The sequence below is a fragment of the Phoca vitulina genome, unplaced genomic scaffold (genome assembly GCF_004348235.1).
Source record: "Phoca vitulina isolate PV1807 unplaced genomic scaffold, GSC_HSeal_1.0 scaffold22, whole genome shotgun sequence".
Lineage (NCBI taxonomy): Eukaryota > Metazoa > Chordata > Mammalia > Carnivora > Phocidae > Phoca > Phoca vitulina.
In genome coordinates, this window is record NW_022589725.1 from 1,042,578 (window position 1) to 1,070,527 (window position 27,950).

At 48.9% G+C, this 27,950-nt stretch overlaps 1 protein-coding gene across 2 annotated transcripts in view; it reads left to right on the forward strand.

Moving 5' to 3' along the window:
* Window positions 1-27,950, forward strand: part of SLC13A3 (solute carrier family 13 member 3) — a 69,425-nt gene that overhangs the window by 7,352 nt on the left and 34,123 nt on the right. The window contains exons 2-4 of one of the 2 annotated variants that reach the window (XM_032419244.1): window positions 18,420-18,685; window positions 21,029-21,192; window positions 27,306-27,372. In XM_032419244.1, coding sequence (XP_032275135.1) covers window positions 18,420-18,685; window positions 21,029-21,192; window positions 27,306-27,372 — 497 coding nt within the window. The remainder of the gene's footprint in view (window positions 1-18,419; window positions 18,686-21,028; window positions 21,193-27,305; window positions 27,373-27,950) is intronic. The other variant, XM_032419245.1, reaches the window with a different exon arrangement.

Genomic DNA, 27,950 nt, shown 5'->3' on the forward strand with positions numbered 1-27,950 from the left:
GTCAAATAAATAAATAAAATCTTAAAAAAAAAAAAAAAAAAAGAAGTAGGAAAAGGGCTGAGGGGGCCAGGCCCAGCGGCTCTCTTGCCCCTCTGTCCCTTTGGCTCCACTCTCCTGCGTGGGTCCTTACCAGCAGTCGGGGCCAAGACAGGGATTTGATTTCGAGCATATTAAGCTCTCTTACAGGAATGTGCTGGAGTCCCTGGGAGGCTGCAGGAAGAGTGAATTCAAGATTGTTGATGTCCTGGGCCACATGCCTTATTCATGCCCCTTCTCTACCCTCCAAGAGGCTCCTAAGAGTCATAGGCAACACCTCCCCAGTGCTTATTAAGTGCGAGGCGCAGTACAAAGCACTAAGGATAGGCTTACTAGCTCATCATGCTCGCCACGGCTCTGTGGTGCAGGTGCTGTGATTGGCCGCATTCACAGATGGGAACACTGAGGCACAGAATGGTTTAGTCACTTGCCCAAATGCCCAAGGCTTGGAAGCGGCAGAGCTGGGATTCAGACCCTGGCATTCTAGCTCTGGAGTCTGTGCTCTTAGCCACAGTGTGTGACACAGGGGTGATGGACCCATTTTATAGATGGAAAGGTCAAGGTTGAGAAGGGAAGCCACATGCCCAGCACCTCACGGTCATTGAATGAGTAGTGGGGCTGGCATTTGACCCTTGGTCTACCTTGTCGAAGGCCCACATTCGCCTTCATGGTTCAGTGGAGGCGAAGGGGGAAGGAAGTGATTGTGTCGGGTATTGTCAGAGACGTCAGGAAAAGCTTCCCAGAAGAGAGATAATGTCATCCTGACCCGAGTAGGAGTTTGGAAATCTCGGGGAGCTCTCTGAAGTCAGGAACTAACATGCGTGATCAAGCATGATGGATGGGAGCTGGGGTTTGGCTGTTTGGGTTCAAATCCTGGCTTTTTAATATGCTGTGTCATCTTAGGCCAGTTACTTAACGTCTCTGTGCCTCCGTTTTATCATCTATAAACAGATATGATAGTAACCGATGATGTTTGTAAAGGTCTTGACAAATGTTGCCTGACTTCGTGGACAAATCACCTACTATGTTCTAGGCTCTGGGAAATGCTTTAAATCAGTGATTCTCAAGCATTTTGCTCCCCAGGAGACAATTGGCAAAGTCTGGAGACATTATAGGTTGTCACAACGTGATGGAGGTGCAACTGGCATCTGATGGGTAGAGGCCAAGGATGCTGCTAAGCACCCTACCGTGCACGGGCCGCCCCCATGACAAAGACCGCAGGCCCCAAACGTCGGTGGTGTGGAGCTTGAGAGGCCTGCCTTAAATGTGTTCAATGTTTTGATCCCCCGGCCAGCCTGCGAGGCAGGCACACAGTCAAATCCCATTTTCTGTCAAGGAAACAGGCCGTAAGGGGAAGTGTTTGCCTGTGAGCGCGCAGCCTGGCTGCAGGAGCCCTCCCGGGGTGGAGAGGATTGGGAAACGGAGGGCCTGGCAGACAAGGCAGAATACCCTGGCCGCCCAGCCCGGTTCCCACAGAAGCTCCTGGCTGCGCTGGGTGGAGCTGACCCTTTGCCTCCTCGGCCTTGGGGCTCACAGCAGGCGACACCTTTCCTTTGGTTGGGAGAAACAAGAGAAGCCCTTGTTCGCTGCCACCCACAGCCCCGATTGTCCCCATGTCCCCAGGCGTTCCCAAGCTGCTTGCACCTTTCTCTCCTGATGAGCTGCTCTCCCGGCTGGCTCCGGAGGTCTCGGGGCAGGGGAGAGGGAAGGAACATTCCTCCTGCCCCTTTCTGCGGCCCCTTCCCTGGGAAGGGCTGGAACTCAGCAAAACGTGGTGGGGCATGAGCAGGGACTTGACAGCAAAGCCCAGACCTAGAAGTGTAGGCGGTTTGCTGGGAAGTGAGTCCGAGGGGTGCTGGCTTCTGGGATGAGAACATGGGGTGGCCAGGCCCGGGGAGCCTGGCAGAGGCCTGGTGCGGCACCCGGCTCGTGGGCCATCTCCCACCTCTTGTGGGGGAGCTGGGGGATTGAGACCTGTTCTGAGAGCGCCTTCTCACCCCTGCTAAACCGACATCAACCTGTGAGGCCTGGCTCCATTTCCTGCTCCCTCCTCTGGGGGACCTGGACCTCCTCCAGACCTGGGCTTTCCGCCTCTGGAAAAGGGGTCTGCCCAGAATCCCTGGGCTGGTGTGCCCTTTCCAGAATCACTTTCTGAAAGGGAGGGGGGGCAGCAGCGTGAGAGTAGGAACGCAGACACTAGACTTCCTGGACTCATCTTACTCTCCCTCTTCCTGGCTATGTGATCTTGGGCAAGTTACTTAGCCTCTTTGTGCCTCAGTTCCTCCTCTGTAAAATGAGGACACTGATAGGACCTCCCTCATAAGGGTGTTGTGAAGATTGGCTCATATACCTTAAATATTTTGGGCTGCGCCTGGAACATAAGAGGTGCTAGGGAAATGGTTGCTATTAATATTATTTTATCAGTAGTAGTAGTAATATTTGCATTACAAATGAGCCTGTGGATCCAGGGGTCTGGAAGTGCTTTATGGAGGATGAGGCTTGCTCCTGAGTCCTCTTGGCCTCCTCCCTACTCACTGTGTGGGTTCTTGGGTCTTCTAAGCCTCTGTTTCCTCCCTTATAAAACAGAATAAGCTCTTTTCCTAGGGGCTGCTGAGCAGATTAAATGAGATAGTGCTTATCAGAGAAAGACCTCTTTTTCTTATTCTTGGCCTGAAGCCTGGAACCCCAGAGTCCTGAAAAGGGAGGGATTGTGGGCAGCGGAGGGTCATTGTGAAAGGGGCTTGGAAACTGCCCAGGTCAGGCTTCAGCAGCAGGGGCCAGCTTCCCCTGACGTGCACCACAGGGCCTCCCAGGATGCCCGGAGCAGGGCCGGCCGGACCAGAGTGCAGGAGGGATGACGGGAAACAGTAGAACATTGAACATGTCGGGGGCAGGGCAGGCCCCTAGTGCCTGCGGGAGGTTAAGCAGAGTGGTGGGCGCACAGGATACAGCCTCAGCTGACCCAGGGTGGATGCCGGCATGGCCAAGAACTTGCTCCGTGAGAGGGAGCAAAGCACGTGCCAGACTCAGTTTCCTCATCTGTCTGGTGGGCCTGCCTACCTCAGGGGGCCATGGTGAGGAGCCAGGGAAGCCAAGAGCTTTGTAAACAGTAAAGTGCCCTGCAAATAGCAAAGTACAAGAAGGGATCCTGTCTATCTTGTTCATTCACCAAGGTACCTTCCAACCTGGCACACAGTAGGTGCTTAATAAACATGTCCAGAATGAATGTGGAATAAAAATGGCTATTTCCTTTGTGCCAGGCACTGTCCACAAGTAATTAACACATTCAGTTAAAAACTATTAATTGAGCACCTACTCAATGCCAGCTACTATTCCAAAGGTACATGGCAGTGAACCAAATAGTCACAAGTCTTTATACTTACGGAACTGACATTCTAGAGAGGGACACAGTGGGGAAAAAAAAAAACAACACACAGATAAATAAGTAAGGTGTATGGTATAGCAGATGATGATGAGAATAAAAGCAGGGAAGGGGAGTGGGGAGTTGACAATGGAGGTAGTGCAATTGTAGAGTCAGGAAGGTTTCATTGAGGAGGGAACCCTTGAACAAATACCTGAAGGAGAAGATATTTGAGCAAAGCTGAGCACATCTAAAGGAAGAGCAAGGGAATAGCAGGTGCAAAGGCACTGAGGTAGGAGAACGGCAGGTGTTCATCAATGATCTTCCCAGGGCCTTTAGACAACCCTTCCCGGGAGACAGACCCCTGACCCCTGATGGTGCAGAAACTAAATTCAAGGGCTTAGCTGGGATTTAGAGTCACCGCCCCCCCCCAATGCCTTCAGGCCTGATTTCACTTTCAGCCAGAGAAAGGGCTCCTGTTAATGCAGGCCCCCAAAGACATGGGAGGGGCTCTGAGGAGCAAGAGGAGGTAGAGAAGCCTTGAGGGGGGCTTTAGGTGTACCTATCCCATGTTGGGAACTGAAGGGCCCTTTGGACAGATGGGGAGACTGAGGCCCAGAGAGGGAAAGAAACTGCCAAGGTCACACAGTGGGTGGCTCTTTTTTATTCAGAACAATGTGTTCTATCCTCCTTGGGCTGAGTCAGGCTGCTGGGGCCTCACGGGTCCAGTGGGGCTCCCACCCACCCCACCTGCCTATCTGGCTCATGACTGATTAGTGAAGCTTGGACAGCCGTGATGTGTGAGCTGCCCCAGGAACACTTTTAATGAATGGCTCCAAGAACTTGAACTTGTTAGAACATCTGCTAATGAGTCCAGGGGTCTAACCGACCCAGTCCAGAGGAAGGGGTAGGAGGATGAGGTGGCTGGCCTCAGAGGTCTCCCGAGGCGAGTCACCCCCTCCACTTTTTCCTCTTTCTCCCCTTGAGTCGTGGGCCCAGGTGTTTCTTAACTGCTTCCTCAGGTGTTTTCAGGCACAGGAGAGGGTTGAGGGGAGCCCTGGTGGGAAATCAGAGACCAGACTTCTGGGCTGCCTCCATTGTTTCCCTCTGGGCCACCCTGGGCTAGTTTCCAGCTTAACTTTCTTTTTTTTTTTTTTTTAAAGATTTTATTTATTTATTTGACAGAGACACAGCGAGAGAGGGAATACAAGCAGGGGGAATGGGAGAGGGAGAAGCAGACTTCCTGCAGAGCAGGGAGCCCGATGCGGAGCTCGATCCCAGGACCCTGGGATCATGACCTGAGCCGAAGGCAGACGCTTAACGACTGAGCCACCCAGGCGCCCCCCAGCTTAACTTTCTACGCCTCAGTCTCCTCCTCCAGAAAATGGGCACACTAAACTCAGCTCTGCTTATCCTCAAGACTGACCCGACACAGAGAGGATGGGAGAGGGCTTGTAAAGTACTTTTCTGTTGAATGTTCTTTCATTTACGTTAATAGAACCTACCAGAGTGTGTGTGGAACAAAACTCACAATCTGTGTAGGGAGTTCAGCCCAGCACCCGCACAGATTGAGTGCTCAGTACGGGCTGGCTGTTACCATCACTGTTATTCTCATCGCTGAGCCTGGTCCAGGGCCCTGGGCTCAGACCACATGGTGGGAATTTCATCCCTGGCTAGAAGCGCACACATGGACGAAAGAGTCGTGGTACCTCTCTGCGTCTGTTTGCTCAGTTCTAGACGGGGAGCAGGTGGGTTACTTCATGTCGGACGCATGCCGGATGGCTGGCCAGGGGAAGCCCTCAGGAAATGGTCGCTTTAGCATTCCCATCTGCCGCTCGCACTGAGGCGGTGTGACCTGGGGCAAGTCACTCGAGCTGTCCGAGCCACGCGGACGGGGCACAGCCCCTGTAGTGGCCTCGTGGAGCTGTGGGTAGGCTTGAACCAGGGAACCCACGGGAAGCGACCTGGCCTGTAACAGGGCTCAATGTGTGCAGCCACGTCGAGTAGCCGTGATGTCGCTCTGTGGCGATGAGGGAGAGTCGCTGGGGAGACTGGGGGCGGGAGGGGAGAGGGGGGACATGCCCCGAGCCTCCAGGCTCTCACAGAAGGGCCATGGCCATGTTCCCTTTGATCTCCCTCCCGGTTCTCTGAGGATGGCGTCATATGCCTCCTGATGTACTGAGGACCCAGCGGCTCCGAAGGGACACCTGTCAGTCTAGAGCTCACAGCTTGTGGAGTGGTGGCCCAGAATGTACTCCCACGACTGTGGGATTCCCGGCGGCCCTGGGCCCCTGAGCCTCGGCTGGCTTTATGGAACCCCCCCTTTTCAAGTGGAGGCCTCATGCCCAGGTGCTTCTCGGCGTCTCAGGTTCTCTCTCGTCTTGCTAGGCCGGGCCCTTTCCCAGGGCCTGTCGTGTGTGTGTGCCACACTCCCGTCCCTTTGGGGTCCATATCTGTGTGCCCCTTAGAAGCCCTGCCTTCATCCTTACATGGCAGACCGGAAGTACCTCACAGATCCTTGGGATGAAATGTCCCATTTCAAAGGGCAAGAAAGGCAAAGAGGGAAGAAAAATGTCTCAAAGAAACAGGGCCTGTCAGCACTGGGTGGGTAGCGTTTTGTGAATTGCTGACTGCGCCATGCATTACTTCCAGGACTTTATCTACATTAACCTACTTGATCCTTGTAGGTTAACTCCAGGGCTTGACATTCTTATCATCAGGGCTTGACATTCTTATCATCATCACCAGCCCCATTTTTACAGATGAGGAGACCGAGGCAGAGAGTTAAGTCACTTCCTCCAGGAGGCAATGGAGGCAGGATTTGAACCCGGGCACTCTGGCTCAGGATGCCAACAGCATAACTCATAGGGTCCTCCGCTTTTTGGGGTCAGGCCCAGATTTCAGCCCCAGAGTCCCAGCTCCCCGCCCACTGCTTATTCTGCTGATCCTAACAGCTCCCTCCTCCCGGGGGCTGGCCATCCTCCGCGTGTGCTGTTCCACCCTGGCTGTTATCTGTGAGCAAAGCGAGGCTCTGAGAGGGGAGGTGGCCGGCTTGAGGTCACTCACACCAGGAGCGAGCGCCCGAGCTACGAAGCTTCCGACCCTCCGCGGCTCCAGGGGTTCTGTTCGCTGCCCGGGTGCTGAGCTGGGGGTTGTGAGAGAATACTGAGAGGTTTAAGGCCTGGCCTCTGCCTTGCTAGAGTTCGGGGCTTCCCACAGTCAGCCCCGCACGCCCCTGGGGATTGGGCCTTTCGTGGGCAGCTGGAGGGCACCGCCGTGGGCACCTGGCCCCAGGCCTGCTCCCTGAAGGGCTGGCCAACCCGCTCTCTGCCTGGCATGGAGCCGCCACCGGGGCCCTCTGAGAGCCTGGCCCTGCCTCAGTGTCCTGACCAGAATGCCTGCTGCAGTTCAGCGGGGAGATGGGGCGCAGGACGGATGGTGGCGGGGGGTATGGTTTATGCACAAGTCCTGCCCCTGGCCTCAGAGGACATTTGCTGAGTGAGGGGAGCAAGCGTGGGGGCAGTGGAAAACAGTGGCCTTGTGTCTGCCTGGAAATCAGTCCCCAGCTCAAAAATTAACCACCTGACATGGCATTTTCTTCTTTCTCCCCCCTCACCTCTGCGTGTTTTGCCCGCAAACTTTAATCCCTGTAGTAATGGACTGGTTAACCCGAGAAGCTGGAATTTCTTTGGTGGGAGGGATTATAAGGCTTCCCGTAAGAAATGCCTAGGTTGGATTGGCATGACTAGGTCAGGGTCAAAGACTGTGGTGACCAACCCTCCCCCCACCCCATTCTTGCTCCCATTCAGGGCCAGGACTAGTGGAAGCCTGGAGAGGCACCCGGGGAGCAGAGTTTAAGCTGGGCTCACTGTCAGCGTGGGGCACTTGCCTCACCCCTGTCTAGCCCTGCTCCCAACTCCTCCACCTGGTAAAGTTTCAGGCACAACAGTCATTCAATGAAACACGGCAAGACAAGTCCTTACCTCTTACTCGCTGTGTGACCTCAGGCAAGCTGCTTTCCTTCTCTGGACAACTGTTGTACTAGGGCTTAGTGTAGACCAGGCTTTCTATTGACGTTGACATTATTGGGAACAAATAATCCTTTGTCGTAGGGCTGCCCTGTGCACTGTGAGCTGTTTAGCAGCATCCTGGCCTCTACCCACTAGATACCAGTAGTAGCCTCCCCATCACGACAACCCCAAATATCCCCAGACACATGTCGTCCAGGGGACAAAATCACCCCCTGTTGAGAACCACTGGATTAAATGATCTCAGGTTCATTCTAGCTCTCGTATTTTAAGTTGTTTTTTTTTTTTAAGCATTAAGAACAATCTTTTTGAAGCCTAACTTCAAGAAATTGAACTTGTGGGGCGCCTGGGTGGCTCAGTCGTTAAGTGTCTGCCTTCGGCTCAGGTCATGATCCCAGGGTCCTGGGTTCGAGCCCCACATCGGGCTCCCTGCTCAGCAGGAAGCCTGTTTCTCCCTCTCCCACTCTCCCTGCTTGTGTTCCCTCTCTCGCTGTGTCTCTCTCTGTCAAATAAATAAATAAAATCTTAAAAAAAAAAAAGAAATTGAACTTGTATAAAACATAACAACAGCTCATATTTAATGGTGTATTCTCACGTAACTATCACTGAGACAGTGGTTATCCCACACAAAATACAGCACTCTGCGAGGTAGGTGCTGTTCTTACGTGCCTCCAGCAGATAAGGAAACTGAGGCTGAGGCCAGCTGAATACCCGGATCACACAGCCCCGTGTGGAAGGACTGCATTTCTAATTCAGGCTCGCCTGATTCCAGCACCCATGCTACTTCTACTGTGCGTGCAAAGACAGACAAACAAAAGGCAAGATAGTCCCTTCTGATGACAAAATCTCTAGGTGGAAGGCACTTGTGGTTTAAGTTGATGGGATCCAGACTTTTCTATTCCATTCACCTTTCTGAAGCAGTCTGAAAACAGCAACAGAGAGCCGAAACGGGAGAGGAACATGCCATCCTGAGGAAAGACGCCAGACCACAACGCTGCCCCTGGGGTGTGCCGAGGGGGCTGACGCTGGTGGTGGGGTTGGGACCACATGGCAGGAGACCGGAGTGATGCGAGCCTCTGCAGTTCCTGGGCAGGGCACAGACTCTCCCAAAGGATTTTTCAACTCTCTGAGCCCTTCCAAATGCGGGCCACGCCTGAAGCACGCACAGTGGGGAAGGCAGAGTCCCCGAGACACATGGGAGAATACAGAGTTCGGATGAACTGGATGAGGAAGCTCAAAGATCCTTGGCACAAAGCGGGATGTTCAGGTGGCAGGCGGAAGGGAAAGGATGGATAGTGACCCGCTGTATGGTTGTAATGGTTCTCGTTTTCTCAGTCAAAGAAACCCAAAGCTCAAAGAGACACCAAAGCACCACGACATTCTTGGGTCTTCACACTTAGTCTCCACACTGAGCCCACTGCTTAGAGTGGAGCCATATTTCAGGGCAGTGCTGGTGAGATGGGTTCTGGGAAAATCAGCGGTGCTGATGCCTAGGCCCCTGTTGCCTCAGCTTCCCCTCCCGTCCCTGTCCCCTCACTGGCCTTTCACAAAGGGCTCGCCTTGAGAGGAATGGCCCCCGTTCTGTGATGAGGAGCCCATACGGGACCAAGGCAATATGAGAAATGAGAAGACAGAGAATATCAAATACAAAGTAAACAAAGAATAAATACTGGAAGATCTGCATTATCAAGTAGGAGAAAGTACTGAACAGACATTTCTCTGTGAGATATGGAAAAAAATCTCAAGAAATCATGGCCTTCCTAAAATAAATCTCAAGATGTGAAATAAAAGGGTCAAAGAAGAGACAGTGAAAAACAGAAGGACGTGGAAAAAAACAGTGTTCTGGAAGCAGATGGACGAGACAAATAAAGCTACTCTATTATAAAAGCCATATTAGAAACACCAAGATGGAGAAAGATCAAAAACATCATCAGAAAAAAATACATAAAATATAAAATAAAAACATATAATCAGAGACGTGCTCTACAGGCTGGAGGAGATAGAACAAAATGAGATGGACAAGAGAGTAAGAAAGGATGAGGGGGAAATGATCAACATGGACTACAAAGGAAATCCAACTTGTGCATAATTGATGTTGCTCAAGACGAACTAAAGAAACAAAACAAATAGAACAGAGAACAGTACAGCTCTGCTTCCACTTCCTACAGGGTTACAAAATCCCTAGGTGGAAGGCACTTGTGGTTTAAGTTGATGGGATCCAGACTTTTCTATTCCATTCACCTTTCTGAAGCATTGAATTTTGATCTTTTCCCAGGCCAGCAATATTTGGCGTGATGCCCTCTCATGCTCCCTCTGGATGCTGGGCAGCGGTCTGAAGGATCAGACACCTGCCCCAACCTCTAAACTCCAGAAGTTAAAATTCAAAGGAACAGGGACCCTGGGATCATGTGACTATATGCTTCTACCTGGATCTGCCCTTGAGGGATCAAGGGAAGTCTCCATTTGCAGACATGCAGACCGAACCTCCACGCGGCCAGGGGGCTGGTCTGAGTTCATGAAACGGGGGCCCAGAGGCAGAGGTGGGCCGGATGTGCTGTGGGCTGGGATAAAATCGTGGATCCTCCTGGACCCCACTCCCTGGCCCACCATTTGAATGGTAACCAGGCCTGGGTGTGGTAAGTTGGAAACATCCTGAGTCACCAATGCATTTACTACACCTAACCTACTGAACGTCACAGCTCAGCCTTGCCTGCCTTAAACGGTGCTCAGAACATTTCCATTAGCCTACAGTTGGGCAGAGCCATCTAATGCAAAGTGTTGAGGTGGAAAGCAGAGTGGTTGCATGAGTGTTCGATGGTTGCAGGTACATGGGCAGTTGCCCCTCGGGATCGTGAGACTGACCGGGAGTGGTGTCTGTGGCCGCTGCCCAGCATCCAGAGGGAGCATGAGAGGGCATCACACCAAATATTGCTGGCCTGGGAAAAGATCAAAATTCAAACTTCGAAGCATGGTTTCTACCGAATGTGTGTTGCTTTTGCGCCATCCTCACGTAGAAAAATCATTAAGTCAAACCATCGAAAGTTGGGGACCATCTCTATTCGAATCTTTAATAGCAGAAAACTTCTCTGGAACTAAAGTAAAACATATGCAGATTTTCTGTCTCCCAGAAAAAAACTTACAGAGACTTGTCAACACTGAGATATTATATTCCATAGTGACATTAATGGACTGGAGGGTTAAACAAAAAATCTTATGGATATGGAGGCAAAAACTTCAGGTGAGCCATAAGGAGGAAGAAAGCAGGCTGGACTCAAATTTCTGCTCTATGACAATGAAATATCTAGTCATCCTCAGAGAAAGAAAGTGCAACACTGGAGTTTTACAGATAGATTGCTTATATATTCAGAGAATGTCTTCTTTAAGAAAAAAAAAATACTTGGGGTTGAAATTTGGAAAGTAGGGCATATACCGAAGAAATAGAAATGTATTCATAATCTCACTCCTAAAACAGCCTGCCTATCAAGTGCATATTCCCAGTGTTCTTGTGCACATTCATTCTAACGGGGTCCTCGGTGAGGTAACATGCCAGGGTCATTCTTCTTCTTCTTCTCAGTTTGCAAGTGAAGGAATTCACACTCAAGGGTTCAGTGGTTTGCCTTCAGATTCTGTAGCAGAACCACCACACCCAGACTTCTTGGCCCTCAAGCCAAATGAGCAGCTCCGTCCACCAGAACGTTCTGTGATGATGGAAATGTTCTATCTGCTCTATCCAGAGGGGTAGACACTACTCAAGTAGCTACTGAGCACTTGAAATGTGGCCCCCGTGACCGAGAACCTGGAATTCCAAATTTCATTCAATTTTAATGACTTCACACATATACAGCCGCGTGTGACCGGAAGGTCTGTATGCGGACAGCCCAGCCCTGGAGACTTCCTTAGCTTTTTTTCCTTTCCATTTCAGCATCCCCCAGCCCCCTCCATATCAAGTTCATCCAAAATCTGGCCTCTGCGTCAACCTTGATAATCAGGACAAGCAAGAGCTTCTGACACCTGTCTCCTCGGGCAGCAGCTTCCTTTAGGCTCATCCACCCCTGGAGGTTTCAGCCAGATGGTACCAGCTTTTACTGGCAGAGGGGAGGGGCTGGGTAGCTGAGAAATATGTCACCGGAAGCCATGAGTCCATCTACCCTGGGCCACCTCAGCAAGATTCCGTCTCCTGAAGCGGAGCCTCGAGACAGAACAAAGTGACAAAGAGGCAAATTGCTGACTCTCATATGACCTAGAAAATGAGTCTCTGCAGGATCAGACACCTGCCCCAACCTCTAAACTCCAGAAGTTAAAATTCAAAGGAACAGGGGCCCTGGGATCATGTGACTATATGCTTCTACCCGGATCTGCCCTTGAGGGATCAAGGGAAGTCTCCATTTGCAGACATGCAGACCAAACCTCCACGCGGCCAGGGGGCTGGTCTGAGTTCATGAAACGGGGGCCCAGAGGCAGAGGTGGGCCGGATGTGCTGTGGGCTGGGGTAAAATCGTGGATCCTCCTGGACCCCACTCCCTGGCCCACCATTTGAATGGTAACCGGGCCTGGGTGTGGTGAGATCTGCTTTTGTGTTCTGCATGGTCCTCAAGAGATCACTGCTCCTCAGCAGACCTCAGTTTCTATACCTGGAAAATAGGAATTTTAAAAATGGAGCAGAGATTTTAAATACAGCATCCCAGATCCCTAGTAATCTGTGAACAACTTGACTTAGATTCGGAATTGTCTATGTGTGAGCGCTTTTCTGGAATTTTACGCCAATTAAAACCATTTAGGCTAAAGATCATAACTGGGTGACCATGGATTTGATGGTGCTTGCAGATGTGGGGTTTTTGCCTACATTTTCTTCTTAATAAGCAAATCTTTTAAAACTGTGAGATGTCCCACTAAAAGCACAGTTTCAAGCTTCTTTTGAAAAATCAGGAGATCCAGCATCATGGGGCTCATGTTCTCATGACAACAGCCAGAAGCTGAGCAGCAGTTGATGTTCTTAGAGGGGCCGATAACCCTCCCCCCATTCACCACAGTCCCCACTCCTCCCTATTGCTTTCCTGGTTCTGAGGCCCAGTGCTGGCTGTGATTTACCATCAAGCGTGGGCATCTCCCCTGCTACTAAAATAATGGAACTGCCAGAAATGCAAATCAGACTTGAGAAAGCGACTTTTTTCTTCCGCCAGCCGGATTCACTCATGAAATGGTGCCCTGCACTTGAGTTTGTGCCGCCTGATTTAGACAATGTATTTATTCATTCAGTAAATATCCATTGAGGCCCTGGAGACAGAGGTGAACAAATAAAGACAAGGGTCATGTTTGTATGGAGCTTATGGTCTGGTGGGGGGAAGGAAATAATAAAGCAACAAACAAGAAATACCTGGGCTATTGAGAAGTGCTGGACAAAAACAAGGCCAGACAATGGAAATCAGACCACAATCGATCGCATGGTCAGATCACGTGGTCAGGTCACTGCCTGAAAAGGCGACCTTTGAGATGAGGGCCAAACAGCAAGCAGGAGCCAGCTAGACAGAGATCAGGGTCGAGGGGGCCAGGCTGAAGGGACAACAGGTGCAAAGGCCTGGAGGTAGGAACTGGCTCGGCCTTCTCGATCTCTGAGGGCTCCCCACTCAGTGCACATAGGCCCCAGCTCACCAGGCCTTGCTCCAAGCCTCCTGGGAGATTTTGGCTCTCTGGGGATCACTTCTGTCCTCAAGTCCTCACAGGGGTGGGGGAGGGAGGGGCAGTAGTACTTATTAATTCCCCACCAGATGTCTGGCATCCAGCTGACAATTCTGGATCCATTTGCCCACAGGAAGCCCAGCTGGGGCAGGGAAGCTATTTGGGGTCGGTCACCTTGGCCCTGCTCCAATCCCTAACTAACCAGCAAGGTAATGAAACACACGCTTGACCCACTTACTGGCAAAGCCCCCATGCCGGCCAAGGATCAACTTCCCAATTCCTGCCATTTGCCTCGGGTCACCTCCCGAGCTGACATGTGTTGTATCTGGAGTTGTTCCTCCGCAAAGGACTGATGTTGACATCTTGGCAAGAGCACCAAGGGAGGGAAGGGAGAGAGAGTGGGAGCGAGTAGAGGGAGGAGAGAGAGTGAAACAGAGAGAGAACAGGGAAGGGAAGGAAAGGAAGAGGGAGAGGGAGAAAACCTTTGAAGGGTAGCCCCTTACAGCCAGAATTTATCAGTAACGCCCCTCCCCCGCCCCCACTATATAATGTGTCGTACAAGGCACAAAAGGACTTACAGGATGTCACCCCCAAAGCAGATGCATTTGAATGTTCACAGCAGCTTTACTCATAAGTGCTCCAAACCAGAAACGATCCAAGTGTCCATCTGCAGGACAGGCACAAAGAGTGGTATATTCACTGGATGGACTACTATTCAGCACTAACAAAGAACGAACCACTGATATACACAACCATGTGCATGAATCTCTCAGGCCCTGTACTGAACAAAAAGTACAAAAGTACATCCTGTATGATTCCATTTAAGTCGAAGGACAGGCAAAACCAATCTCTAGGGATGGAAATCACAGCAGTGTTTTAGAAGGGGCCTGAGGATTGACCTGGAAGGGGCAAAAGGGAACTTTCTGGGGTGACAGAAACATTCTCTTTCTTGATTGGGATGTGATGTAGGTGTGTACGTTTGTTAAACCTCAAACTGTGTACTTAACAATGGATGCAATTGATTGTATGTAAATTATAGCTCATAAAGCTGATTTTTGAAAAGTCATGTTTATTTTTCTCTCCTGCTGTGTTCTAAAATGTATTTAATGGGGGATATCCTTCCCCTATAACTTGGATGAACTAGAGGATAGTGATAGTACCTGTCATTGGATGAGTTAATACATGAAAATGTTGGTGATTTTGGTTGTCATTGTTCCTGTATTTCTTTTGCATAAGGATGAGAGGCGGGAGAGACAAGGAAACTGGTTTTCCAGATGACTTTGCATGTCCCAGCAATGCTCAGCCATTATTAGTCCTTTTAATGCCCTGGTCAGGATAAGCCAGCCACAGCGTTACCCTGGCCTCATGAATGAATTGGGAAGTGTTCCCTCTTTCCCCGTTCTCTGGAAGAGCTTGGGTAAGATGTGTATTATTTATTCCTTAAATGTTTGGTAGAATTACCATTGAAGTTAGCAGGCCTTGGAGGTTTTTTTGCAGGAAGGTTTTTGATGATTGATTCTGTTTTTTTAACAGATACTGAAATATTCAGCTTTTCTCTTTCTTTCTCTGATAGTTGAATAAGTTATGGTTTTTGAGGAGTTTTTCTATTTCCTCTAGGTCATCAAATTTACTGGTATCAAGTTGTTCATACTAACCCCTTTATTGTCCTTTTGACACTGTAAGATTAGGTCAGTTTATGAGGGTGGGACCCCAGAATGGGATTATAGCCTTTGGACAAAGTGAGCTTTCCACATGCACACACCGGGTAAGGACCAGGTGAGGAGGACATAATGAGAAGACAGATCTGTAAGCCAGGAAGAGAGCTGTCACCAGAACCCAAATCTGCTAGTACCTTGATCTTAGATTTTCCAGCTTCCGAGATTGGTGGGAAGTAAATGTCTGTTGTTTCAGCCACTAAGCCCCTGGTATTTGGTGATAGGAACCTGAGCTAAGACAGACCTCTATCTTCTAAACCAGGGTAACTGTTGGTCTGGCAGGTGGTATATAAAAAACTAAGATAGATGTGGCATGTCTTCCTGAGCTGGCAGCAAGATCCGGCAGAAAATAATTGTATATTTTTAAAAGATAACTGCATTATGGAACATGATACCAAGCATGGGTTGAAGAATGTCAAGTTTGCAACAGAATGTGACCCAGATTCTTTGGGGGGGGTGGTTTTACATGGATGTTCTGTCTGGAAGCTTGTGACAGTGTACTGGAGTGTCTATCCCAGCTCTCGAGACCCGATTGTCGAGTTTTTGTACATTTTGCTAGCCGGTTGTACACAGAGATATTTAAAATGAAATTATACAAACTTGTGATTCAATATATTAAAACAAAAGTAATAGATACTCAAAGTTCACCAGTTGATTGGTTTGCGATTATGTAAGATCTTGAGATTATCTGTGTCTGCTCTATTGACATCAATATGTATGGAGGAAATGCTGTGTAGGGGAGCGAAACTGCCCATTTCGTGCCAACTCTGTGTTCAGTGATGTCACTTGATAGCTTGAAATCAACCACGTGGGGGTATTTACACCTAGAAATTGGCAAACACTGCAAATCAGGGCTTAACTTATTGTTTTGTTGCTTGTCTAGATTTTTTTTTTGAAAGAGAGAGAGGGGGGTGATGGAGGAGCAGAGGGAGGGGGACAATTTTAAGCAGGCTCCATGCCCAGTGCCATCCCGACGTGGGGATCCTGGGATCGACCCTGAGATCATGACCTGAGCCAAAATCAAGAGTCGGACACTTAACCAACTAAGCCACCCCGGAGCCCCTGTTTGTCTAAATTTAAGGAAGTAATGGAAAATGTTAATAGTACAGATGAAACGTAAAATGCGTTGTGTCTACAGCAGTTACATTGTGAATAGCCCCCCAAAATGAGGACTTATTCTTCCAGTATGTGAAAACTATCATTTGATTCAGTAAAGAAGTCGCTCACATCATTGGTGAACAAGTGAATTTCTGACTTACTTCTTTGTTTCCCTCTTGTCTTAGTCATTAATGTAAATAAAAATATAAGCTGACATTCATAGTAAAACTAAATTCATTCGTCAATGACATGAGTGACTTAGCTAAACCAAATAGTAATCAAGAATTTCTACACACAGGGGCGCCTGGGTGGCTCAGTCGCTTAAGTGTCTGCCTTCGGCTCAGGTCATGATCCTGGGGTCCTGGAATCGAGTCCCCACATCGAGCTCCCTGCTCAGCGGGGAGTCTGCTTCTCCCTCTGCCCCTCCCCCTGCTTGTGCTCTCTCTCTCTCTCTCTCTGACAAATAAATAAAATCTTAAAAAAAAAAAAGAATTTCTACACACACACACAAACTTTCCAGTTGTTAAACATTTACCAATATACTTCTGCTTGAGGGAGACTTAGTAGGCAGAGTCTGCGAGGGTCACTCGAGTTTGAGAAGAGCTAGCCACAGAGGACCCTCCTATTATTGGCATGGTCAGATTTGCTGGCTAAAGGGCAGTGACTAGGTCTCACTCATTTTCCTGGTCTCAACTCCCAGCCAGGTTGCTGAGAAAACAGGATGTGTTTGCAAGGTATGCAAATGGGTGTGGGTATATCCCAGTCTTCCCTGGCTCCGTAAATGGCAACCTCATTCTTCCCCCTGCTGAGGCCAACAACTGGAATTCCTCCTGGTTGCTCTCTTTGCCTTACACATCCTAACAGATCCTCGGCAAAGCTGTCAGGCTCTCCCTTGGAAATAGACCCCGAATTTGACCACTTCTCACTACCTCCACCACTCCCCCACCCTAGTCACTGGTAATCTTTGCTTGGATTGTTGCCAGAGCCATTGGTCCCTTGGATCCTGCCCTTGCCCCTCTGTTAGATGGATTAACTAGTCCTAGTGTCTGCCTGTAGCTGATGCCTGACTGTGTAGCTGAGGGTATGTTCTATTAGGATGGTGCTTGTTAGGATGGAATTCAGTTCAATGTCCTGTGGACACTGAATAAAGTCAACCAAACCTACTGTGAGTAAGAAGTAAGAAGCATAAAATGGCACCAGACCGCATCAAATTCAAGAAATAGTCTGTTTCCTGGAACATGCAAGGACATTGCCTTGAGAGAACATAAGAAAGAAAGTCAGGACTGTGAGTAATTTTATTCAAACAGTGACCATGTGAATAATAACAGGACACTATTGATGATGGATCCTATGAGACACTGATGTATCAGAAGTGAAGGCATTGTCATTACTGCACTCTTGTTTCTAGAACATTCCATCACCCCAAAACGTTCCTTTGAACTCCTTTGCAGCTCCTCTTCCCCAGCATACACACCTCCTGCCCAAGCCCGGGCAACCATTGAGCTGTTTTGTTCTGAATCTTTAACATTGGATTGTCAACTTGTCATAGGTTCTAGTATTCTGCTGGTAACAGCTGGGGGGTATTTTATTAAGAGCGATGGCTCTGGAGGGAGATGGACTTGTTCTGCACAATCATTGTCTTGCTAGTGACCTTACATCTCAGCTTCCTACTCCATAAAATGGGGATACTCACTCCTCTGGGATTTTGTGAGGATTACACAGTTCCTGGTACTTAATAGCCCCATACATTTGCTTATTATTATTACTATTTACAGAGCGTGTGCTCTGTGTTGGGCATTGTGTTGAGGGCTGTGTATGGAGGTGGCAGCCGCTGCTGGTGCTCTCTCCACATCTCCATTGGCACTCACCATCCTGCATCTGCCAGTAGCTTCCTACTGAACCTGAGATGCTCTGCACCAGTGTGTTCTCTCACTATATGCCAGGCAGGCCGGAAGAGCGGGGAGTTAATGCTCCCAGGAGCAGCCTCCAACCAGTGATGGCCAGGAGTTGGCAGGTAAAAAGCCAGCTTCCTTGTCTCCCAGGAGGACAACTCTGAAGCATGATCTACACCCTCTCCCAGGGTCCCCCATCAGGAGTGAGCCCCAGCTGCCCACAGGGATAATCTTCTCATGAATACACTGTCTGCATTGGCTTCCGTTTCGCTTCCCTATTGCCCTTCCAGAACTTTGTGGGATCCTCTGTCAAACCATTTTCACTCTCATGCTCATGTCAGGGTCTACTTCTAAGCCAATGGCGCATTTCATGTAATCCTCAAACAGTCCTATAAAATGGACACATGTTTCTTCCCCATTGTATAGTTGAGCAAAATGAGGCTCAGACAGGTGATGTCATCTGCTCAAGGTCAAAGCTTTGGGCACTCACCCTCTCCACAGCTTCCCTGCGGAACGTGCCCTGATGGGTGCAGCCCCAGGATCTCTTCTCCCCCCTGTCACCCAGGGCTCCACTGACCCTTCTGAGCTGCATCTCCCCCCCTACCCCCTGCAGGAAGGCCGCTGCCTGTTTGTCATCCTGCTCATGGCTGTGTACTGGTGCACAGAGGCCCTGCCCCTCTCGGTGACGGCCCTGCTGCCCATCATCCTCTTCCCCTTCTTGGGCATCCTGCCCTCCAACAAGGTCTGCCCCCAGTACTTCCTGGACACCAACTTCCTCTTCCTCAGCGGGCTGATCATGGCCAGCGCCATTGAGGAGTGGAATCTGCACCGAAGGATCGCCCTCAAGGTCCTCATGCTCGTTGGGGTCCAGCCAGCCAGGTAAGGCCAGGTAATGGGTCTAGCCCAAAGGTGGGGAGGCAGAAGGACCGCATCTCTTGGAGCCCAAACTCACTCTTCCTGGTCTGGTCATCCAGGCCCACAAGCTCATCATGTCCCACCTTCCATTTACTCATTCATTCCCTGGATACGTTGTGAGCCCCATCTGTCTGCCAGATGCAGTGCCAGGCTCTTGGGCAGTTCTCAAAAGTGCAGAAGAATCCCCTGGGGAGCCATTTCAAATGCTTATCCCAGGCCTCGCCCCCAGGGATTCATGTCTCGTAGTTCTAGAGAGGGCCATCTTAGCAAGGTGACTCAGACTGCTGGGGCTGAACCCCACCTTTCCTGCTCTGGGAAATGACTTAACTTCTCTCTCTTTGCCTGTAAAATGAGACTATAATAGCTTAGACCTGTAAAGTGTGATAAATCCTGGTCGTTATCATCCCAGTTTGCTATTTCATAGCCCAGGTGTGTGGGGAATGGGTGGCAAGATGGCCCCAGAGAGATAGGGAGGCAGAGGCCATTCCTGCAGGGCCTTGGGCTCCCTAGCTAGGATTTGAACTTTCATTCTAAGAGGATTAAATGACCTTTAAAATAGCATTTCACTGTTCTTTTAATCTTTTTTTTTTTCTTTGCAATTTGTGGCATCTTAAGGATCCCTTGCTAGAATAATATCTTTAAATGTATAAATCACACAGCACATAGGATTTAAAACAACAACAACCACAAGAAAATGCAGTGATCCAAATAAATTTTTTAAAAACAGACAAATTTGTGACATGGTACCGTAGGTACTCCTTTACGGTAAATGGTAAGATCCCTCGACTGGCCTAATAACAACTACATTTTGAGGCCATTTTGAGTGTCAGTGGGATTCCAAGATGTTTGCATCTATTATAACACGATCTGAAAATATCTGTGATCTTAGTTGGTGACGGAGTCCCGGGCACTTCTAATACTACTGAACTTTGTTGCCTTTGTTTATCACCAAAGGAAATACTTAATTTCCATTAGAGGTTAGTCAAATAAAGATGCATTTTTTACCCTCTCGTTTCCATCTTAAATTATATCCACGGCCCCGCTGGTTATGAATCTCTGCTTTGAAGAGTTCTAAGTTGGGGAACAACATGACCAAATTTGCATTTTTTAAAAATTCCTCTAGGCTGCCAGGTGGAGAGCAGATTAGGAGTGAGACTCTGGACGCAACCCAGTTAGGAGACTGTTCTGGGTGTCCAGAAGCAGCTATGATGACAGCTTGGACTGGGGTGGTGGCAGTGGAGATGAACAGAATGGATAGCTTTGAGAGCTCTTTGGTTGATAAAATCAATGGGGGTAGTGGTTGGGGAGAAGAAGGTTCTACACAACTCCTAGAGTTCTAGTATCGGCTCTGTGTCAAGCGCTCTGCTAGGCTCTGGAGGGATGGTCAGTCCTGTGGGAGAGATTCTATCTATAGCACTGATTCCAATGCAAAGTGGAATTCCAACCCAAGAGGCATCTGTGGTGTGGGAGCCCAAAGGAGAGGTAAGGGGTAGACTTCTTCATGGAGCAGGTTACATTTGACCTTGAAGACTGGGTGGGCTGCTCTTCAAACATACAATAAAGTTCGAACAATGAAAACAGCATGACACTAGTCCAGAAATAGATTTTTTCAATGCTGGATACATATTCTAGAAGAAATCTAAGTCAGTAGGAAAGGAAAGGATTATTCAGTAAATGGCGAGGGTTGGAATAATTGGCTTATTCTTTAAAAAAAAAAAAATCTACTTAGATCTTCATACTATCCATCTAAATAAATCCAGGTGGGCTAAGAATTTAATGTAAAGAAAAAAGATCATGGAGTTTGGATTCCTACTGGTGGGAGGGGCCAAGCCATGGCAGGCAGGCAGGAGATCAGGGCCTGTTGGGGTGTGTGGGTGAGTTCAGGGGAGTCTGAGCAGGTGGCTGGTAGGAGTGAGAGGGGAAGTGGGAGAAGAGGCTGGGAAGATGGTTTGGGGGGATATGGTGGACAGTGTTGGTGCCAAACCAAGGTGATCTTTATTCTGTAATGGAAACCATCAAGGACTGGGGAGCAAGGGAAAGAAAATGTCAGGGTTGGGGTATCTTTGGACTATTTTACCTTGGGTACCTGTGGCCAGTTCACTTAAACGTGTGGAGTCAGTTTCCTTAGACCTGAAATAAGGTTGGTGAGTGAATCTGGTCCCCACTTGGTCACTGGCTTGTTCTCTCTGGGCCTTAACTTCCCGTCTGTAAAACGAGTGGGCTGGATTCCCCAGGGGTGGCAAAGTGGGACCAGAGGACCTCCTGGGCCCCTGTTCTGGATGTGCCTCTAACTCCCTCTGTTCCCAGGCTCATCCTGGGGATGATGGTGACCACCTCCTTCCTGTCCATGTGGCTGAGCAATACGGCCTCCACCGCCATGATGCTGCCCATTGCCAGCGCCATCCTGAAAAGTCTCTTCAGCCAGAAGGAGGCTCAGAAGGACCTCAACTGGCCGAGTGACGAGAACACAGGTGAGGCTGTGGAAAGGGACTGGGGCAGCCCCACCAACGTGGAGGAGGGGGAGCGGGACGTCCTGCAGAGGAGGGTGAAAGGAATGCACTTATTGAGCATCTCTTACGTGCCAAGTGTTTAAGTAATAATAATAACTGAGAATTAGCTAAGTCAAACTTTGATACCTTGGTTTTTTAAGAGATTTGCATTCATTGAGTGCTGACTGCGTACTGAGTGAAGAGTTCAACGCTTTGCCTGCATCATCTCTTTCACCTCTCAAAACAGCCTTATGAAGTAGATACTATACTTTCCCCGGGTTTTAGAGCAGTTGAAGAGATGCTCAAAATCACTAATGCCAGAGAAATGCAAATTGAAACAATGAGATTTACTTCAGTGAGATTGGCAAAGAAAGCTGGACGCTGCCCTATGTCGGCAAGCGTGGGGCCATGGGAACCCTTGTGTTCTGCCAGAGAGCGTATGCACTGGGCCAGCCTTTCTTAAGGGAATTCTGCAAGTATTTAATCAAATTAAATGTGCACATACCCTTAAAAAAAAAAAAAAGTGCACATACCCTGTAACCCGACAGTTTGACTCCTGGATACAAACGCCAAACAATTCTGACAGAGGTCCACGAGGGGACAGGTGTGACAGTGTTCACTGCAGCCTTCTCTGTGGTCTGGTGAGTAAGTAGCCACGTGAGCATCACCACCAGTAAAGGGGAAGGTCAAGTGTGTACTGTTGAGCACCTTGCTGCTTTTAGGAGCAAAGAATTAGAGGACCACAGTTCTAGAAATGGATCTCACAAAACACAGTCATGATTGGAAAAAAAAAAAAAACCAGAATGAGATCTAGAAGACAATACCATGATGTAAATTAAAAATTCACGTAAGTGACCATTTTGCAAGAACGTAAGCAAACAAAGACCTACAGATTAGACGCATCAGCATGGTTGCTCTGCGAAGGATGGGAGTGGGAAATGGGAATCGAAGGGACTAAAGAAAGAAAGAAAGAAAGAAAGAAAACAAAAGAGGGGCCTCGTTGTACAAAGACTGAGAATGTGCCACCAACTGAAGGATTTGATTCTCTCAAACCTCGGAAACTATGTTCTAAACAAAACAAAATACAAGTAGTCGCTGCGTTCTTACATGACGAAGCAAGGGCTCAGAGAGGGGAAGGGACTTCCCCAAGTCACACAGCAGACGAATGGCTGAGCCCAACTTTGCAGCGCGCTCTCTTACCCATGGAACCAGCTGCGTCCGTGGGAATGTAGGCAAAGAAGGAAGGTCTGTCTGCAGGTGACTTGAAAAATAAGGGTTTGTTTTCCTCAAACATCAAGAAGGCAGAGAAAGGCAGTTCCAGGATTGATTCAGAGGCATGAAGATATCAGGACTTATCACTGGCATCTCTGCGATTCCCCAAGTCTTTCCCTCATGGTGGCAGAGGTCTGCCACATCCTGTCTGCTTTAAAACGTCTTTTTACTTACATAAACGTATTTTATGTATGTATGTATTTATTTATTTATTTATGTTTGAGAGAGAGAGAACGTGCACCAATGCGAACAGGGAGAGGTGCAGAGAGAGAGGGAGAGAGAATCTCAAGCAGGCTCTATGTTCAACACGGAGCCCAAGCGGGGCTTGATCTCATGACCCTGAGGATCACCACCTGAGCTGAAACCAAGAGTCGGACGCTTAACTTACTGAGCCACCCAGGTGCCCCATTTACATAAATGTAATTTAAAAGGAAGCTTTCGGGGTTGGCTCAGTTGTTAAGCGTCTGCCTTCAGCTCAGGTCATGATCCCAGAGTCCTGGGATAGAGCCCCACACTGGGCTCCCTGCTCCTCGGTAAGTCTGCTTCTCCCTTTCCCACTCCCCCTGCTTGTGTTCCTTCTCTTGCTGTGTCTCTCTCTGTCAAATAAATAAATAAAATCTTTAAAACAAGTAAAAATAAAAGGAAGCTTTCCATTGGTTCCTATGTGGGCAGAAATCTCTAGTTTATATTGAGTTGTTCTTTGTTCTTCTAGTAACAGAAGCCCCACATGGGCACATGGCTTTGAAGAGAAAAAGCTGACTTTCCCTGCTTCCCTTGCAATTAGATGTGGTCCTGTGACTAAGTGTGGCCAATGGTATATGAGTGGGAATGGAGTGTGCAACTTCCGGGTCCTGCCCTACCCGCCCTCTACTCCTGTTGGCTGGAACGTGAACATGATGGGGGGACCAGAGATGCTACCTGGGAAGCCACATGTTGAGGGATAGATGGCAGATCTGCCCCGGGAGCTCTGGATCATTTATCCCAAATAACACAACAAACATGATTCATGAAACCACAGGCTTTGAGTGCTAGTTATGCTTTTTTGAATATGTGTTAAAATTAATATACATGTTAAAATCTAAATATTGATCCACCTACCATCTAAGTTAATCTTGTTTACTGTGGTATGGGTATTTGCCTACCATGCAGTCAGGGGTTTTGCTTACTTTATTTTCACATCAGCCCAGAAAGCTAGAAATGATGATAAGTACTTTACAGGTGAGGTTCAAAGAGGGAAATTGATATGACCAGAATCAGTTGCATCGTTGGTAAAGTAGCTGAGCCAGGACCTACGAAAGGTCAAAGTCGTCCACGTGGGAAGGAAGAGATGTTCTATAGCAGGGGTCAGAAAACTGTTTCTGTAAGTGACCAGACAGGAAATATTTTAGGCTTTGCTGGCCACACCATCACCACTGCTCAAACTGTGCCCTTGCGGAGAGAAAGCATCCACAGGCGAGATGTAAGTAAGTGGGCGTGGCTGGGTGCCAGTGAAATGTAATTTGTGGGTGCTGAAATTAAAATTGCACGTAATTTTTACACCATGAAATATTGTGCCTCTACTGATTTTCTCCAGCCATTTAAAAATGTAAAAACCATTCTCAGTCAGGAGGCTGTGGGCCAGATTCAGCCCACAGGCCAGAGTTGGCTTCGTTCATTTTCAGAGTTTCCCTGGACTCTTGGGGCTTCCAGAGAACCATGTCACTGTCCCCCTGGAGTGGTGAGAAGCAGTGAAGCTTCTGCGCCTTCTCCCATGTCTACCCCAGCTTCCCCACTTTACCTATTTTACCCACTGGGCTTCCACGTGGCAATCACAGATGTTTACTGAGCACGTACTTCGTGCTGGGGCTCTTCGTGGGGCCTTACATCCTCAGAAGGTGGAGCCGGCATTGACCTCATTTAGAAGATTGGAAGAAGTTTAAAAATAAAAGAGGATAAAGTAGCTTCCAAGGTCACAGTTTCAAAACAGTGGCTCTGGTATTTTGAATCTAGGCTGGCTGACTTCAGAGCCCGAACTCTTAACCTCTGGTATTCTGCCTCGTACGCAAGAATTTTTTTCGAAGGGTCTAGTGGCCACAAAAAAAAAAAAAAAGTTTGAAGCCATTTCCCTCATTATAAAGATGAAAAATCTGAGACCCAGGAAGGGGAAGGGACTTGCTTACGGTCACACTCAGTGTTGGGTGCAAGGTGAAATCCAGAGTCTTCTCCTGAATGCTGCAGGATGTCAGGAGGTAGGAGGGCCTGGGAAGCTGGGGCAGACACCTACTTTCGCAAGTGGTGGGATCAGAGAGCAAGGATTGATTAATGATCAGCCCTAAGACCTAAAACAAGGCTAGTTCCAGTGCAAAAGAGAGATGTTCCCTTTCACGCAGTCTCTGTGCTCCATCCTGGTGGCAGGACGTGAAGACAGGTGTGGGGAGAGTGGGGACTGTTAGTGGGCCAGGACAGGGGTGGGGAGGCTCCTGAGGGCTCTAGGTCCATGAGGGACACCCATAGCAACAGCAATGATGACAGTGTGAGCTCTCAGTCCTGAGAGCCCACCATATGCCAGACGCGGTGCTCTTATTTTTCATACCCGTCAGGTCATTTAATCTTCATAACGGTGCTAGGAAGTAGGTGCTCCCCATTTTACAGATGAGGACACTGAGGCTCAGGGAGGCAAAAGGATTTGCCCAAAGCAACGTGATTAGTTAGTTGCTGAGCTCTGTCTGAATCTAGAATTTGTGCTTGTAAGCACCATGCCAGGGCAGGACGGAGCCTGGGGCAGGGCAGGGCTCGCTGGACAAGACCCGGGGGGGAGGGTCCTCAATCTTGGAGAGCAGCCCTGATGTTTCCCTCCAGTTTCTTCCCCCAGCTCACCACCCTGCACTGCCTGAGGGACTGAGGGGCCACATGGGTGGTGGCTTCTCCAGCGCCCCACTTGTGTTCTCATTAGATCCTCCTACTACAGCTCTGCAGGGATGGCCTTGTCATCGTGCCCATTTTACAGATGAGGAAACTGAGCCGCACAGGCACCCCGCCCCTTTTATGTATGAGGAAGCTGAGGTTTAGAACAGTGGCATGACTGATCCATTCATCCATTGACTCATTAATTCCACACATTTATTGAACACCTACTATGTGCCAAACAGTGTCCTGGGTGAACAAGACTCCCACCAGTGGAGGTTGTTCAAGGCAATGGGAATGATTGATACAAACCCCCATGGAGCTGGGAGTCCATGGGGGAGACAGGTAATCAAAAAATAAATCCCTCTCAACTAGGGTTTGAAGGAAACTTAAGCTACACCAACGTGTAGGGTCTTTTCACCAGGGTGAGCTGATCTGCATTTAGCCTTCAGACCTCTGCAGGTGGTCAGCAGGACCAGTCGTCGGCTACCATGGCTCCCACTCGCTCTAGGTACCAAGAGGGAAGGAGCAGCCCAGAGTGGAGAGGGGACAGGACTTCCTCCCCAAGCCACCTGCTGAGACAGGGAAAGAGCTGTGGCAGGAGTCCCGACCCTTCCTCCCAAACACACACCTGCGGTTACAGAGGTGGGATGTATTACTGTTGCCCAGAGAGAGAGAGAGCGCGCGCCACCGGTGGCCACGATGACCTCAGTCAGGTGTTAGAAAGGACCTCTCACGGGCTTTGGGCTGTGGCTGAGGCATTTGTGGGGGTCTAAGGAACCTTGCTCTAGATTGAATGATGCCAGAAATCGGGGGCAATTCTACGAGTAAAGAAGTAGCAGCCATTCAATTGGCAAGAGAGGAGGACGTTTGGCATTGTGTGGGTGGCAAGTGGCTTTGGGCTAAGACTAGATTATGAAGTGCCCTCGCCGTGTCTCATTTTGTCAGTCGCTTGCAGAGCAACTCTGTCTGATGTTGGTGACGTGTAAGATCATTTAGGTCCAGCAAGAGAACAACACGGCATATCTGGGTCCGACCAGTTCCAGACATAGGGGGCCGCTTTCTTCTTTCTCAAGAGGAACCCACATTGATTAAATCCTTGCCAGTGTTCAGATTCCTGTTAAATTCTTTCAATGGCGAGTCTGACAAGTGTTGGCCCACCAAATCTAGCCTGCTGCCTGCTTTTTGTGCAACCTGTGAGCTAAGCATAGTTTTTATATTTTTAAATGGCTGAATAAATCAAAAGAAGGATATGTTGTGACATGTGAAAATTATATGATCTTCAAATTTCGGTGTCCAAAAATAAAAGTTTAGCCACACGTATTCATTTCTGTATTGTCTATGGCTGCTTTCATGGCAGAGTTGAGTACGACAGAGACCACAGGGCCCCAAAGACTAAGATATTTACTATCTGGTCTCTTACAGAAGAAATTTGCCAGTCCCTGCTTTAAATGGTGTCTTAATCCATTCAGTCTGCTATAACAAAAACAGCATAGATTGAGCATTTATTTTTCATAGTTCTGGAGGCTGGGAAGTCCAAGATCAAGGTGCCAGCAAATTTCCTGTCTGGTGAGGGACTGTTTCTCGGTTCATAGATGGCCATCTTCTTGCTGTGTCCACACATGGTGGGAGGAGGGGTAAGGGAGCTTTGTGAGGCATCTTTTATAAAGGCACACCTCCCGAAGTCCCCACCTCCTAATACCATCACATTGGGGATTAGGTTTCCACATATGAATTTTGGGGGGACGCAAGCATTCCGCCGATAGCAAATGGGTCAACTCCTTAGTCCTCTTGACAACCCTAGGAGAATTATTACTTCCATTTTATGAATTAAAGAACTGAGGTACAGTGAGATTAAGGGATTTATCTAAACCTGAGAATAGGAACACTCCTATCCATTTGTTACATTACACTAAAGACACCATGCTCTTTCCTCCTAGCTGCTGTGCGGAGGAACGGCCTGCACCCCGTGCCCACGGAGATGCAATTTCTGGCCAGCCCAGAAGAGTGAGTTCCTGGTACCGAGGAGCGAGTGCTTGCCCCAAGGAGATGACAAGCAAGAATTCAGTGCTGCAAGCAATCCTTCCCCCACCCCCAGATTTTTCTCCAAATGACCTAACGCCCAGGTGTCTACCATCCATCCCTTTGGCTTGGGCGTGGATGTACCCAGCCTCCTTAAAAAAACACACATGTGGATAGCAAGGGCAGGGGAGCACATTAAGTCCCTCTGGTGAGGGGGAGGACCTGAGAGGAGGCCCCAGAGGAGCAGGAATGCTCAAACTAGGTGACAGTCAAGGAGGAGAGACATGCAGACAGGCATCCAGAGCCTCTAAAGACAAAAGCATCCTAAGAGACAATCACAATCCTTCACACTTGTGTGACTTAGGAAGCATCTTCACATTGATGGCACGTTTAGTGGCTGGTGTCCTTTGTATTTGGCAGCGTGGTTAAGATCTTGGGGTTTGGAGCCCTGCAGACCTGACTTTGAACCTGGCTCTGCCACTTACCGGCTGTGCGATTTGGACAAGTCACTTAATCTCTCTGAGCCTCTGCTAGTTTCACCCACCCAGTGGACATGATATTGG